The 15,451-nt window shown below is 39.5% G+C and overlaps 1 protein-coding gene across 1 annotated transcript in view; it reads right to left on the bottom strand.

Moving 5' to 3' along the window:
- Nprl3 (GATOR complex protein Nprl3) overlaps positions 1-15,451 on the bottom strand; it is a 425,627-nt gene that overhangs the window by 178,007 nt on the left and 232,169 nt on the right. Inside the window, exon 9 of the mRNA XM_090377042.1 lies at positions 12,437-12,593. Within this exon, the coding sequence (XP_090233168.1) occupies positions 12,437-12,593 (157 nt within the window). The remainder of the gene's footprint in view (positions 1-12,436; positions 12,594-15,451) is intronic.

Below are 15,451 nucleotides of genomic sequence, written 5' to 3'. Positions count from 1 at the left end.
CCAATAGGAATCAAAAAAAATTCACTATAAATAAATTCATTAAACAGAGGTCCGACTGTAATTAAATCAAAAATGAAGCAATTTTAAAATACATAACCGATCGATTGCACCATTAAAATGCTGGGAATGGGGGCCCCGCTGTCCACACCGCAGTTTCCGCTCCGGATACTCAATAATTGCATTCACGATTTCATTTGTAAAATAAATGATTGTCTCAACAATGGACTCGCAAATTTTCAAAAAAATAAATAAATAAATAACAATGGGCTCCCGTGAGCCCATTATAGCTCACCACTGGTAACACTCATATACTAACGACACAAATCAACGCAAACAACGAGAAAGTTAGAAGAAAGTGCGTTTTTTGTTACGCAAAATTGAGAGTTGGAAGGAAGATTAGTGGCTAGCAGAAAGGGGAAAAGAGTTTTGACGTATTGCCCAGATTGTATTAGCATTAGAAAAGGCACATGATACAAGAAAGCAAGCTTATATAGCATCAGCCAAAAAAAAAAAAAAAAAAAAAACCCCTCATTTCACCCATCCACTTGCTCCAAATGTTTGTCAAGTTCTACCTTGAATCTATTTAAGCTATCAACTTCTACACCGACAGGTGGAAGTTTGTTCCAGCAATCAACCCCCAGCTGGCTAAAGGCAAATTTCCGCATGTCTATGCTACAACTGTCTTTCCTCAATTTTCATTTATGCCCTCTCAGGCAGTTATTCTGAGCAAGAGAAGGAATCCCATGAGCATTGGGCATGCTCAAACCACTTAAGGCTTTATACACCTCTATCAGATCACCTCGCCAGTGCCTAGTCTCTAGACACTGTAATTTGCAAAACTTAAGCCTTTCTTCGCAAGAGTAACCCTTTGTTCCATTCACTAATCTTGTTGCCCTTCTCTGTACTCATTCCAATAGCTCTACCATCCTTCTCAAAATGAGAAGACCTGTATACAGTACTCAAGGTATGGCCTGACCATTGCCTTATATAAGGGGATAATCACCTCCTTATCCCTGCTAGAAAAATTCCTGTATATTATTGACAAGACACCATGAGCTACTCTTGCAGACCATCTGCACTGCTCAGAAAACTTCATATCTGCCTGCACAATAACGCCCAGGTCTTTTTTGTTCTCTACCACTGTAAGTGTAGTACCACAGAGTTGATACGTTACTCTGGGGTTACTGCTTCCCATATGTGGTACTTTACATTTGTCAATGTTAAACTTCATTTGCCAACTCTCAGCCCATCTGCTCAACTTTTCTTGATCGTGTTGCAGCAGCGTACTGTCATTGGTATCATTAACAACCCTGTCAACCTTCGTATCATCTGCAAACTTGGACATTAAAATATATACAGAAAATATACTGAAAAAAAAATATATATATGTAGCGTTATAACTGTGTTGGGATACAAGTTTAGGGATATAATTTTGTACTGAAATTGAAATTTTATTGAAATTAAATCGAAATCATGACTCAAACCAGTGCAGCAAAGTAAAAGGCTCAAGCTAATGGGGAGTGCTGTGGCTCAGGGGAGAACTGAGGGGGGCAGTTGCCCTCTGAATCACAGCCTTTTAAAATGCACTGCTTACTTGATGTTTGTGGAGCAATCAGGTAAGGAACATGATATTGCCATGGGGGATGTCTTTGTGTGTGTGTGTGTGTGTGTGCGCGCGCGCAATGTAAGGAGTGTAAGGAAATCAAGCGATAACTCAGCATTGTTATGGGCCTACACGAGAGCTTGAAGGACAGGGTGGATGCCCTCGAAGGATCTAAATTGAGGGGCCCATCAAACTCTCAGCTGCCCACATCAACGCAACACAGCTGCAACCCCCAAGGCAGAATGCGCTGGTCTCACAGGAACTAGTAGTTGTTGGTGATTCTATTGTCAGGGAAACGGGGAACATGCTTTGTAAAAAGGATAGGTGGAACAGGACAAGGGTATGTCTGCCAGGGGCAAAGGTTGATAACGTAGAGCAGATATCATCTTCTAAGGGCACAAAAGGTAATATAGTTGTACACATTGGCACTAATATTAAGAGTAGAAGACCGGCGGAATTACTTAACAAATACACTACAGGTAGTGTATTTACACGTCACTGTTGAAAAAAAGCCTTGAATTAGGGTTGAATTTGAAAGTGTCTGCAATTCTGCCCAGACATGATAGGAGGGAGCATATGATGAGAGCCTTGTCGATCAATTCACCCATGGAAAGATTATGCAAGGCTCAAGATTTAGAATTTTTTTCAAGGTCTGTACTTGTTAACAGGAGAGAGGTGAAAGTGATTCTTGCACTGCTTCTATTGGAATGAGCAGCAGCCTGGAAAACAATATGCAGGATATTTCAGAGAGTGCTGGGAGTTATTGCATTACAAGTAAGCACATCGGTTGTGTTAGGGTAGCTAAGAATAGGAACAGGTGCATGTATACTTGTAGGTGTGTACACCAATGCTAGGAGTTTGGTAAATAAACTTGATGAATTTGAGGTATTGCTCATTTGAGGTATTGATCAAAATTGAGAGTACGATTGTGCTATAGGCCTAATGGCTCTGATGAGTATAATAAGAAATTGTACAGGGAAATGGAGTGGGCCAGTAAAACATCAAAGGCAGATATTGTTGGGATATCAGAGACGTCGCGTCACACAGATATAAGGAATGCAGAACTGCAATTTGGGGAGTTCAATATGTACAGAAAGGATAGACAGGACAGGAAGGGAGGAGGGATTATGCTATTAGTTAAGAAACACAAAATTCAAGGAAGTGAAGCCAGTCGACATCGCTGAACAGTGCAGTGTCGGGTCAGTTCTATTTGCCATCAGTTCTATTTGCCATAAGCATTGGGAGATCAAAATTGAGAAGCGGAGTGTGCTATAGGCCTAATGGCTCTGATGAGTATAATAAGAAACTGTACAGGGAAATAGAGTGGGCCAGTAAATCAGAGTCTCATAATGGGGAATTTTAATTTCCCAGATATTGACTGGAATTTGTGGGTTGGTCACTCACACACTAGCAAGGCTTTTGTGGATGATTGTCTTCTACATCAGCATGTTTGGGAGGCAACTAGAGAGAGTAATACTCTTGATCTGATTATCAGTTGTGATTCTTCATGCATTAAGAATCTGCACATAGAGGAACCACTATGTGGAAGTGATCACAGTGTGCTGAAGTGGGAATTACTCAGAGGTAACTACCATCAGGGGTAAAGGGAAGGGTTTCTGCTTTTGTAAAGGCGACTACGATGGTCTGAGACAGTATTTAAATTCTATACAGTGGGACCAACTGATGATGTTACCAACAGCAAATTCAAAATGGGAAGCATTCAAAGAACTTATCTTGGAAGCTACTAGGCTTTACATACCAACTAAGAAATATTGTTCACGGTTTAGGCCTAAATGGATGTCAGATGAACTAATGAGACATATGGCAGAGAAGAAAAATGCATGGGATACATATAAATTAATGAGTGACATGGAAGCCTATGATAGATATAAGCTGGTCTGCAACCAAGTCATAAAGAAGATTAGGCAGGCAAAAAAAGATTATGAGAAATCCTTGGCAAAGGATGCAAAGAAAAACAACAGAGTTCTTTACCTATGCAAACTCTAGAAGGAAAGGGACGAATCAGATTGGTCCACTGGATATTGATGGTTCAACAGTTGAGTATCCTGCTCAGATGGCTAACAAACTAAACAAGTATTTTGCTCTACATTCACACATGAGGAGTTATTCAGGAAGGGGGAATACCGGAGGTAAAGTAAACTCTGGCAGTGAGCTAGATGATTTTGTAATAACTGAGAGGAAAGTGGAGGAGAAATTCTTGAGGATAAACATAAAAAAGGCACCCGGGGTGGATGGGATCTATACAGTTATATTAAAGGAGGCACCAAAGGAAGTAAGCAAACCCTTAGCCATAATTAAGAGAGCTTCTTTGGACTCAGGGGAGGTACCCATCGACTGGAGATGTGCAAATGTGACCCCAATTCACAAAGGAGGATCAAAGGCTGACACAAGTAATTATAGACCTGTGAATTGAACTTCTGTCCCAAGAAAATTAATGGGAGCACTGGTTAAAGAAACACTGCAGGATCATCTAGACAAGACTTCAGTTATATCTCAGACACAGCATGGTTTTGTTAAGGGAAAGTCTTGCCTGACCAATTTGATTGGATACTATGATGCAGTCACAAAAGAATAACTAAATAACTTTGTTATTATATATTTGGATCTTAGAAAGGCTTTTGATACTGTTGCACATGGAAGACTGCTGCACAAATTGGGGCAGTGTGGCATTGGAGGCAAATTGCTGCTATGGATAAAGGGATGGTTGAGAGGACGAAGACAGTTGTAATCAATGGACACTGCTCATCGTGGACTAATGTTTTTAGTGGAGTTATTCAGGGTTCAGTGTTGGGTCCATTGTTATTTTCTGTATTTATAAATGATATTGATGATGGTATATCAAGCTTAATGTCCAAGTTTGCAGATGATACAAAGGTTGGCAGGGTTAAGGACACTACTGATGCTATGTTGCTGCAATTGGATCTGGAAAAGTTGGGCAGATGGGCTGAGAGGTGGCAAATGAAATTTAACATTGACAAATGTAAAGTACTACATATGGTAAACAGTAACCCCAGAGCAACGTATCAACTCTGTGGTACTACACTGACAGGGGTAGAGAATAAAAAGGACTTGTGGGTAATTGTGCAAGCAGATATGAAGTTCTCTGAGCAGTGCATATGGGCTGCAAGAGTAGCTCATGATGTCTTGTCAATGATATAGAGGAATTTTTCTAGCAGGGATAAGGAGGCGATTATTCCCTTGTATAAGGCAATTGTCAGGCCACACCTTGAGTACTGTATACAGGTCTGGAGGCCTCATTTCAAAAAGGAGTAGACCTGCTGGAGCGAGTACAGAGAGTGGCAACAAGATTAGTGAATAGAACAAAGGGTTGCTTTTATGAAGAAAGGCTTAAGTTTTGTAAATTACAGTGCCTGTGGACTAGCCACCGGCGAGGTGATCTGATAGAGGTGTATAAAGCCTTGAATGGTTTGAGCATGCTCAATGCTGATGGGATTCTTCCTCTTGCTCAGAATAATCACCTGAGAGGGCATAAATTGAAACTGAGGAAAGACAGATGTAGGATAGATGTGTGGAAATTTGCCTTTAGCCAGCAAGTAGTTCTTTGGTGGAACACACTTCCATCCCTTGCTGTGGAAGTTGATAGCCTATATAAATTTAGGGCTCAGCTAGACAGGTATTTCGAACGAACGGAGGGGTGAAATGGAAGTGTTTTTTTTTTTTTTTTTTTCCGGCTGATGTTGCATAAGCTTGCTTTCTTGCATCATATGCCTCTCTACTAATTAAGCCAGATATACCATCATCAATATCATTTATAAATACAGAAAACAACAATGGACCCAACACTGAACCCTGAGGGACTCCACTAATAACATTAGTCTGCGAAGAGCAGTTTCCATTGATTACTACTCTCTGTCTTCTCCCGCTCAACCATCCCTTTATTCATAGCAGCAATTTGCCTCCAATGCCACACTGCTCCAATTTGTGCAGCAGTCTTTCATGTGCAACAATATCAAAGGCTTTTCTAAGATCCAAATATATAATATCAAAGTTATTCTTTGCATCCAGTTCCTTTATGACTACATCATAGTAGCCAATCAAATTACTCAGACAAGACTTTCTCATGCTGTCCAAGCTATAACTGAAGTCTTGTCTAGATGATCCTGCAATGCTTCTTTAACCAGTGCCTCCATTAATTTCCCTGGAACAGAAGTGACATTAACAGGTCTGTAATTACCTGTGTCTCCCTTTGATATTCCTTTGTGGATTGGGGTCAGATTTGCACATCTGCAGTCCGTGGGTATCTCCCCTGAATCCAGGGAAGCTCTCAAAATTACGGCTAAGGGTTTGCTTACTTCCTTTGCCACCTCCTTTAATATAACTGGATAGATTCCATCCACCCCCAGGTGCCTTTCTTGTGTTTATCTTCAATAATTTCTCCTCCACTTTACTCTCTGTTATTATAATATTATCTAGCTTACTGCCAGAGTTGAATACTCCTCTGGCATTCCCCTCGCTGAATAACTCCTCATATACGAATGTTGATGCAAAATATTCATTTAGTTTGTTAGCTACGTGAGCAGGATCATCAACAGTTGAACCATCGATATCAAGTGGACCAATCTGATTCATCCCCTTTCTTCTAGAGTTTACATAAGTAAAGAACTGTTTGCTGTTTTTCTTTGCATCCTTTGCCAAAGATTTCTCGTAATCTGCCTTCGCCTGCCTAACCTCCTTTGTAACTTGGTTACAGACCAGCTTATATCTATCATAGACTTCTGTGTCACATGTTAATTTATATGTATCCCATGCATTTTTCTTCTCTGTCACATGTCTAATTAGTTCATCTAATTAGACATGTGACAGAGAAGAAAAATGTAACGACCAGCTACTCGCTAATTTTTTCTCATAGTGGCATGCAAATTTCATCACATGTAATACCAGAGGCCACGCTTTTCAAAAGTAATGTAAATTTCTAACAATCTTCAGCGCTATATAGCCGATGAAGCTGCCACTGAAACAGTGGGTGTCGGCAATATATGTCCGACATGGCGCCTGAAAAACGTAATCATGTCGGACATATATGGTCGACGCGGCAGTTAACGTGTTAAAGCATAATTCGTTGATTGCTCCATTGCAAAATCGTGACACAGAATGTTAACACTACTAATGAAATTGGTTGTTACTTGCAACCTGTAAGCCTACTGACAATCTCTTAACAACAACTGTTGGAGGAAGTTTGAACTACAGCATACCACTGTTTATTTTTAAACCCAAACACGTGCGGAACAGCACCAGTCTGGGAACTTTATTGCCACACCTTGTATGTATATATAAAATTATATATATTAAGACACTCTTATACCACATGATTGGACAAATAAAATAAGTTTTATTGATACTTAGATCATTTGTTTGCTCAAATAACACTAAATCATTAGCTGATGAAATTTCAGGATCCTTCCAAATCCTATTACTTTGCTTAAGTGGGGCTAAATAAGAATGCCCCACTCTTAGACCATCACCACTAACCTCGCAAAAGACCTATGATCATTTAGATTTCTTCATAGCAGAGGTGTCCTGAGAGTGAGGCCTTCTTCCTTAGCTGCAGGATTTAGAAATAACCGTGAAATGTCACCAGCTAATCATTTATGTATTATATATTTATATTATATTTTTGTATTATTTGGTATCCTGCTTGTACATGATATAAGTATCAGTAAAAATTGATTTCATTTGTTCCAAATCCACACACTATAAGAGATATGGATGGATGTGTATGTGTGTCTAATATTATATAATATACATAATATTATACACACACACACACACACACACACACACACACACACACACACACACACACACACTGATGAGACAAAACATTATGACCAGCGAGTCGTTATGCAAATCGAAGCAACCACAGATGAACTACGTCGCTTGCAGGGATTGGGACATGGTAGAAAAAAAAAACACCTGATACTGAGCTCCATTAATCAGTGTTACACTTGTTCTTCAAATGGAAAAGGCAACGGACTTAAGCGAGTTTGACAAAGGCCAAATCGCAATGACCCTACGACCGGATCAGAGCACATTCGAAATGGCACGGCTGGTGGGGTGCTCATGGTTAGCACCTACCAAAAGTGGTCCGAGGAGGGGGAACCCACGATGAGCCGTGATCATCCACAAGGTGTTGGATGATCACGGCTCATCGATGCTTGAGGTGAGTGAAGGCTCTCACGGATGGTATGTGGCAACAGAAGGGCAAGTGTGGTGTACCTCACCAATAATTAGAATGCTGGTGACAGGAGTAATGTGTCACAACACACAGTACATCGAACCCTACTGAAAATGGGGCTGCGTAGCTGCACACCACTCCGAGTGCCCGTGCTAACCATGGTTCACTGACATGCCTACAATGAGCATGCGAGCATCGAAACTGGACCTTGAGTGATGGGAAGAAGGTCGTCTGATCCAACAAATCGCATTTCCTGTTGCACCACGTGGACAGGAGGGTATGTGTGTGTCGTTTACCTGGGAATGTGATGACACCTGGATGCATCATGGGACGAAAACAAGCCGGTGGCAGCGGTGTCATGCTTTGGGCGATGTTCTGCTGGGATACCCTGGGTCCAGTCATGTGCCAGGCACTCTGATGTCTACCACCTACCTAAACATCATTGCTGATGAGGTAAACCCTTTCATGTCAACGGTCTTTCAGCATGATAATGCACCATGCCACACAGCCCGAATTGCTCGAGACTGGTTTGCAGAACATGAGGAAGACTTCCAGGTGTTGCCCTGGCCTCCAAATTTGCCAGGGATTAGTCCCACCGAGCATCTGTGGTTTATGTTGGAACAGCAACTCCGATCTTTTTTTTTTTTTTTTATGAAAACCCCAAACACAACAGGTATTAGAACCTATAGTACTTGGGCTGGAGGTTGAGAAGACGAAAGAAGATATTTGTTGACATTGGACTTGAATTTCTGTAGATTGTAATTTTCAGGAAATACGTACGAAGGAAGGTTGTTCCAGAAAACAGCAGTTGAATGAATAAACGAGGAAGATGAAACGTTGGTTCTGTGAGTTTGAAGTTGGACAGTAAATGGATGTTGGCTGGTGGCGGCACATGTTCGGACTGTTTTGAAAGAGAGAGTGGGAATAATAGAAGCCAATTCAGAAGAACAGTGCCATGGAAGTATCTGTAGAAAAGGCATGCAGCAGAAACAGTACGTCTATGAGACAGCCAGTAGAGAGACTCTGTTAGAGAGGAGTCATTAATTAACCTAACTGCCCTCTTCTGAATGGAATCTAGAAGCCTAAGAGAGGTTTCGGGGGCACCACCCCAGATATCGGAACAATATTCCATGGTAGAGCAGATTTGCGATGTCAGAGTGAACAGGTGTTTGGAAGAAAAATAATGCTGAGAGTGAAAGAGAAAACCAAGTTTTTTAGATGCAGAGGAAGCAGTATTTGTAATGTGTTTGTGCCAAGAGAGAGATTAGAAGTCAGGGTAATCCCCATAAAGAGATATATCAACTTGGAGTGTCATCAAAGCATAGAAGCAGAAGAATCATTTTTTGCAAGATATAAGACAAGACTGAGTTTTAGAAGGATTGAAATCAACTAAGTTGTCTTTGCTCCACTGGAGAATTACCTAGAGATCAGCATTTAAGGAATTGGTAGCAGATATTTGAGAAGTGAAGATGACTGAGCAGGGCAAGGTTTCTCAAAATGGAAAGTGGAATGCAATGTGCTATTATCGGCAAAACTATGGATAGAATTTCCAGTCAATGGAAGAAGGTCATTAATATACAGGAGGAAAAGAGTGGGGGAAAGAACTAAACCTTGGGGGACACCAGCATTAGTGGATAAGTTAGAAGAAAGAGAGCCATCTACCATCACCCTCAGTGAGTGATCAGAGAGAAAACTAGAAAACAAATTACAAAAACAGTTGGCAAACCATAAGATAAAAACTTGTTTAGAAGACGTTTATGCCAAATACGATCAAAAGCCTTTGAGATGTCAAGAGCAACTGCTTGTGTTTCATCGAACTTTTCCGTTGAATTTGTTCGTATTAGTAAAATGAGTAGTACAGCTCTGATTCATACTATCTAATTGAATTTGTTCATAAATGGGTAATATAAGTCAGAATATCACCAGTGGATCGACACTGACAAAATCCATACGGGCAATCGTCAAAAAGACAGAAGGTTTCTAGGTAGTTTAAGAGTTGGTGGTTAATTGATTTCTCCATTACTTTAGAAAGAGTAGAAGTAATTGCAATGGGACAATAATTGGATGGGAGGGATTTGTCACCCTTTTTAGGGATTGGCTGGTTATGAGCAAATTTCCAAGCAGAAGTAAAAACACCTTTGGAATAAGAAAGTGAAAAAAAGGCAGCAAAGAACAGGAGCAAGTTCAGGAGCACAGGTTTTGAGAACAAGTGGAGAAATACCATTAGGGCCAGGAGCTTTCTTAGCATCAAGATTTGTCAAAATCCTTCTGACATCCTTTGGATGGAAGACCACAGGAGGCATTGAATGGAGTGTGTTAGGAATGGTGGGAGGTGTTTTACGAAGATCATTAATACATGAGTTGGAAGAAAAATGGGATTCTAGCAGGTCAGCTTTATCCTTGGCTGAAGTGACAACAGAACCATCTGGTTTTGACAGAGGTGGAGCAGAGATGGGCAAAAGTTGTGGTCAATAGCTTTGGCAAGAGACCAGAATGCTCTGCTACCATTAGGACAAGAAGCAAGTTTTCTACTCTTAGCCTGTTCAAAATCTAGTTTGGACTGATTAATACCTGCTTTACAATTGTTGCAACCTTTGGTGTAGGCAGAAAATGAAACTGAAGAAATGTAAACAAACCAATTACGATATGCAGTGTTCTTCTCTTGAACAGCCTTAGCACATTTATTGGAAAATCAAGGTTTAGATTAAGGACGAGATATTAAAGTGGAGTGTGGAATAAAGGATTCCTTTCCTACAAGAATAATTTCACTGACACGATCTGAGCAAACATTTACATCAGAAGTTTTGAAACAGTAATCCAACCAAGGAATAGAAGAAAAGAAATCTCGCAGGTCATCCCATTTTGCATTCTTGTAATGCTAAACAACACGCAGTTGGGAACAGCAATGAGATAAAGGCTCCATTGGAGAAGAGACAATCATGAAGTTGTGATCTGAGGTGCCTAAAGGATCACTCACTTCAACTGTGTACTTAGAAGGGTTGTTTGTGAGAAAAAGATTAAGCGTGTTGTCTGTATGGTTAGGATTGTCCGTATTCTTGTAGGTAAATGAACAATCTGTGCGAGGTCATTAGTAATTGCAAAAGCCTTAGCATCTCGACCAGCTCGGTCGGTGTGACTAGAAAATGGAAGCCAGCTGGAGTTGTGAACATTAAAATCACGAAGGAAAATTACCTCACTGTTAGGAAAGTCGGACTGGAGAAAGTCAAGTTGCAAAGAGAGGAAGTCAAAGAGCTCCAAGTGATTAGTGGAGTTTGGAGAACGGCAGAGAAAACAGCAATGAGATAAAGGCTCCAGAGATATTAAGCCAGAGAAGATTGATTCCAAATTACCAAACCTCTGACAGGGAATATCAGAACGGACATATGCACAAGTACCACCTTTGAGGCGAAAGGAATCATACAGCGAATAATTTGGGCAACTGAGATGAGCAGTAGTTGAATCAAACGATAACTGAAATTCTGTCAGAAAAAGTTCATGGGGTTTGGCATATTGCAAGTGGAAATCGGCATCGTTGAGATTAGAATTGAGACCATGTATATTTGTGAAATGAACTAGGACATGTTTGGGAGGTTTAGATCTTTTCGCAGACAAGCTTACTCTATTAGTTTGACAATTCATGGTGTATTCAATAGTAAGAAAAAGTGTGTGGGGGGGGGACATGCTGTATGAAGTAACGAAATTTTTGGATATGGCATACACATGGTAAGAATATACCCAGATCCTTGACATAACGTGGCCACGACGATACATACACACTACTCTGACTCCTTCCAGTCACTATCTGGCAGGGTAGAGGTAGCAAGATTATACACTAGCTGATCCGGAAGTCTCGTAAAAAGTTACCAATAGGTTTGGTCCGGTGTACTAACTATCGGCTGGCCTGTGAACACTATTGTAGAGCTGTACTCTCAAAATGTAAGGAAGATTGGATCTCACTGTGATGTTCATCATAACCTCAAAAGTCATCAGTCATACTGCATGACGGAAGAGATGGGGAAGGGTTGACCGGAACTTAGCTCTGGAGACTAAACATGGGTTCCACCACTTCAAGCCCCCAATAAGCAAAGTGGTGGTATTGCATCGGTTGATGAGTCATCTACCACCTAGTATTGCCTGGTAACACAGATGGGCGGCATTCCTCCATGAGGTGTGGGCGCCACACCTCGACCCCTGCTTATGTTGGTTCACAACTTGGTGGTCATCCACAGTGCTTGTGCAAGGAGTTTATACCAAGATCTGCAGCGTCTCAACCACGGACCTTATAGGAGTTAAAGGATCTGCTCGTCATCCGTTGGTACCAGATACCACAAGACACATTTAGAAATCTTGTAGCGTCCATTCCTCGCTGGGTATGTTTTGGCTGCACATGGAGGACCAACATCATATTAGGTAGGTGGTCATAATGTTTTGGCTCATCGGTGTATATCCATATCTTTTATTTAAAAAATATTTCATTTTCAGAATAATTAACTGTTTATATTTTTCCATCCTGAACCATATTTTAGTTCTTGTGAATTCCATTCAATTTTGTAAAAATTTAATGGAATTCAAACTTTAGCATAATGACTAGCAATGCCCTTTGGTAACAACCTTACCTGAGAGAGTGTCAAATCGGCATCAGCAGACAGTTCATGCAAACATTTCAGTGGACTGACAACTCGAACAAGTCGAATTAATGTTGGAGATGCATCTTGTGGAAGAGATTCTAACAATTCATTAGTGTCAACTAGGAGCAGAATACCATGATATGGTCTGTAATAAAGGTACACAAAGAAAAAAAATGAATTATTGATTAGAACAACAATTATTTAATTTTTTTAAGAGTATGGTAAGAAACTAAACTAATTGTAATGGTTGATCCCAACCTTCATTTAAGTTATTCTATAGCAGGGCTGGTGTAACCTTAATGATGTCCCTGGCAAAAATCTTCCTTAAGTGAGAGCAATACCATTGTCTATTTGCACACACAGAGAAATTAAAAAAGAAAAAAAGTATATTATATATAAACCCATTACTGTATAATGCATCATATGATAATGGAAAAAATCAGTGTGTAAACCCACACCACGAAGAGCCTTTGTTATTAGTCATTTTCTTTATATAATTGTCTGACCTTATATAGCTGCCCTGAAATAGAACAAAAATTTATTTTATTTATTTTTTTTTTTGGTTTAGATAGTTGCAGATTCCTTCATTATTTTCTCTAGACTCTCCCCTATCAATCACCATACAACTGTAAGCTATAATGTTTCCTGTGCCCATGACTGTCTGTTTTTTGGCTTCGGGGTAGGAGTTCATTCCCCCTTCCATTTTTGATATTTTAAAATCACAATAAAATACTGTTCAAATAACTGATACCATAACTTATGCTTTGGAATAAATTATACTGAAAAGGAAACAAAAATCCATAAAGCAAATTAATTTTAATTGTTACAATGTGGTCAGGTATTATTGAGGATCATGGTCAAGAAATAAACAAATCAATGAATAGGCAGGTTATAGGTATCCACTATCCTTTTAAAATAAATTAAAGAATACAGATTTTGAAAATAACTAGAAATTCTGTCTCTACACCCATTTTTAATAAACAGGAAAAACAAGAAATACAATATGTAACAGGAAACTATAAATACCATATGCAGCATACTGGAAATTCAAGCTCTGCAACATATTCCAGGGGTACAGATGTTTTATTAGTATTTGGATCCTTCCAAAAATTTAGCAAATGTTTATTTGTTAGTATGTTAAGTTTGGATAAACAGGTGTGTAGAATTGACATAGTGTGTGTATAATACTGAACTTACTGATTGTCATTTCACATATCAAGGTTCAAAAATATTTAGAGATTTAAATTATTTTTATTTGCTTTGTTCTTACAATAAATTATTCTGCTCAATGCTAGATAAGGTAGTTTCACAAAAATACTGTGAATGTAAAATCAGGTGCACAGGCTTGACATAGCCAAGTAGTCAGCAGCACAAGTGCACTAGCACATGATCTTTGAGTGGACCGGGGTTTAAGCCTGTAACTGCTAAATATGATTAACATTTGTATTGACTGATTTATTGTAAACTCCACTGATCTGGTGGTCATGCCAGAGTATAAACAAGAACATTTTATGTCAGTGCCTGGTCACACATTCAAATTAAATGAAATTATAGTCCTTGACCACAACCTGATTACTGTACGCTATTAATATCAGAGGTGCTGCACATGAAGGTTTTCCAAAATTCTAATGATGTTTGCCATACATTGACAATCTACACTCACAACCAAAGACTTGTGGATTATGAATGTACAGAATTTTATGATGTCATAGCATAAAATTCCACACCCTATCCAATGATGCAGATGCCATGACCATTGGTGCTGCTGATTATAAAGCAGTGTTTTTCTTCATTTTAGAAGTTACAGAGTACCTTATACCCTGCATTAGAAGTGAAGCATTGATTAGGTTTGGCTGAATAGTTATTTGATTTTTTATGGTGAATAAGCAGAGGCCATAATGTGCCATCAAAACACCCATTATTGGTAATCTTTAAGTAGATTACCAAGTAGATTTTAAGTAGATTAATATCATTAATTCCAACATGTACAATAGCATCACCTTTTATGTCCTTAAAAGATAACTGCTCTAGAACATCATCATCTACTTTTGCCTATGGCAGACCTACACTGGTCCTATTAAACCCATCCTTTTTGGATTACATGATCAGATCTTGTGTGATTCTGATCAGGCTGCAACATCTGGCAGATCACTGCCCCTGATTCCATTGTGACATTGGCTCCAGTAGAAGTGGATGTTGAATTCATATCATCATCAGCCATTTTCAATCCACTGCAGGATGAAGGCCTCTCCAGCAACTTTCCAGTTCCTTCTGTTTTGAGCACTGGCCATCCATTTACTACTCAAAAACTCTTGAATTTCATCTATCCATCTCCGCCTTTGTCTTCCAGGTTTTCTTCTAGCTCCTCTTGGGTACCATTCTGTTATTTTCTTAGTCCATCTGTCATCATGTCTTCGAGCTATGTGTCATGCCCAAGGCCATTTTAGTTCTTTAGTTTTGATAAGAATGTCCTTTACTTGAGTTTGCTGCCTAATCAATGTGTTTCTCTTCTTTTCTAACATTCTGATTCCCAATATAATTCGTTCCATTCTTCGCTGTGTAGTTCTCAGCTTCTCTTCCATTCTTTTGGTGAGTGCCCAAGTTTCACTTCCATAAGTCATGGTGGGGAGTATACATTGGTTCATTATTTTACATTTCAGACAAACTGGGATATTGCTCGTCAGTACGTGACTATATTTCCTGAATGCTATCCATCCAAAATTTATTCTTCTCTTGACTTCCAGCCATTTATCATTATTACAGCTAATAACTTGTCCCAGATAAGTATATGACTCCACCTTTTCAATTACTGCTCCTTCAATCGTTTTTCCCTTTCCGTGGCATATTTGCTCATCATTACTTTTGTTTTAGCCATATTCATCTTTAGTCCAAAATCCTTACTAACTGTGCATAACTGATTAAGATTTTCCTCTAATTCTTTGGGATCGTGGCTTATGACCACAATGTCATCTGCAAATCGTAAATGGTTTAGGTACTCTCCGT

The sequence above is a fragment of the Mastigoproctus giganteus genome, chromosome 7 (genome assembly GCF_048544385.1).
Source record: "Mastigoproctus giganteus isolate SK-2022 chromosome 7, ASM4854438v1, whole genome shotgun sequence".
Classification (NCBI taxonomy): domain Eukaryota; kingdom Metazoa; phylum Arthropoda; class Arachnida; order Uropygi; family Thelyphonidae; genus Mastigoproctus; species Mastigoproctus giganteus.
Note: the sequence above shows the minus strand (reverse complement) of the source record. Positions and strands in the feature narration are given on the sequence as shown.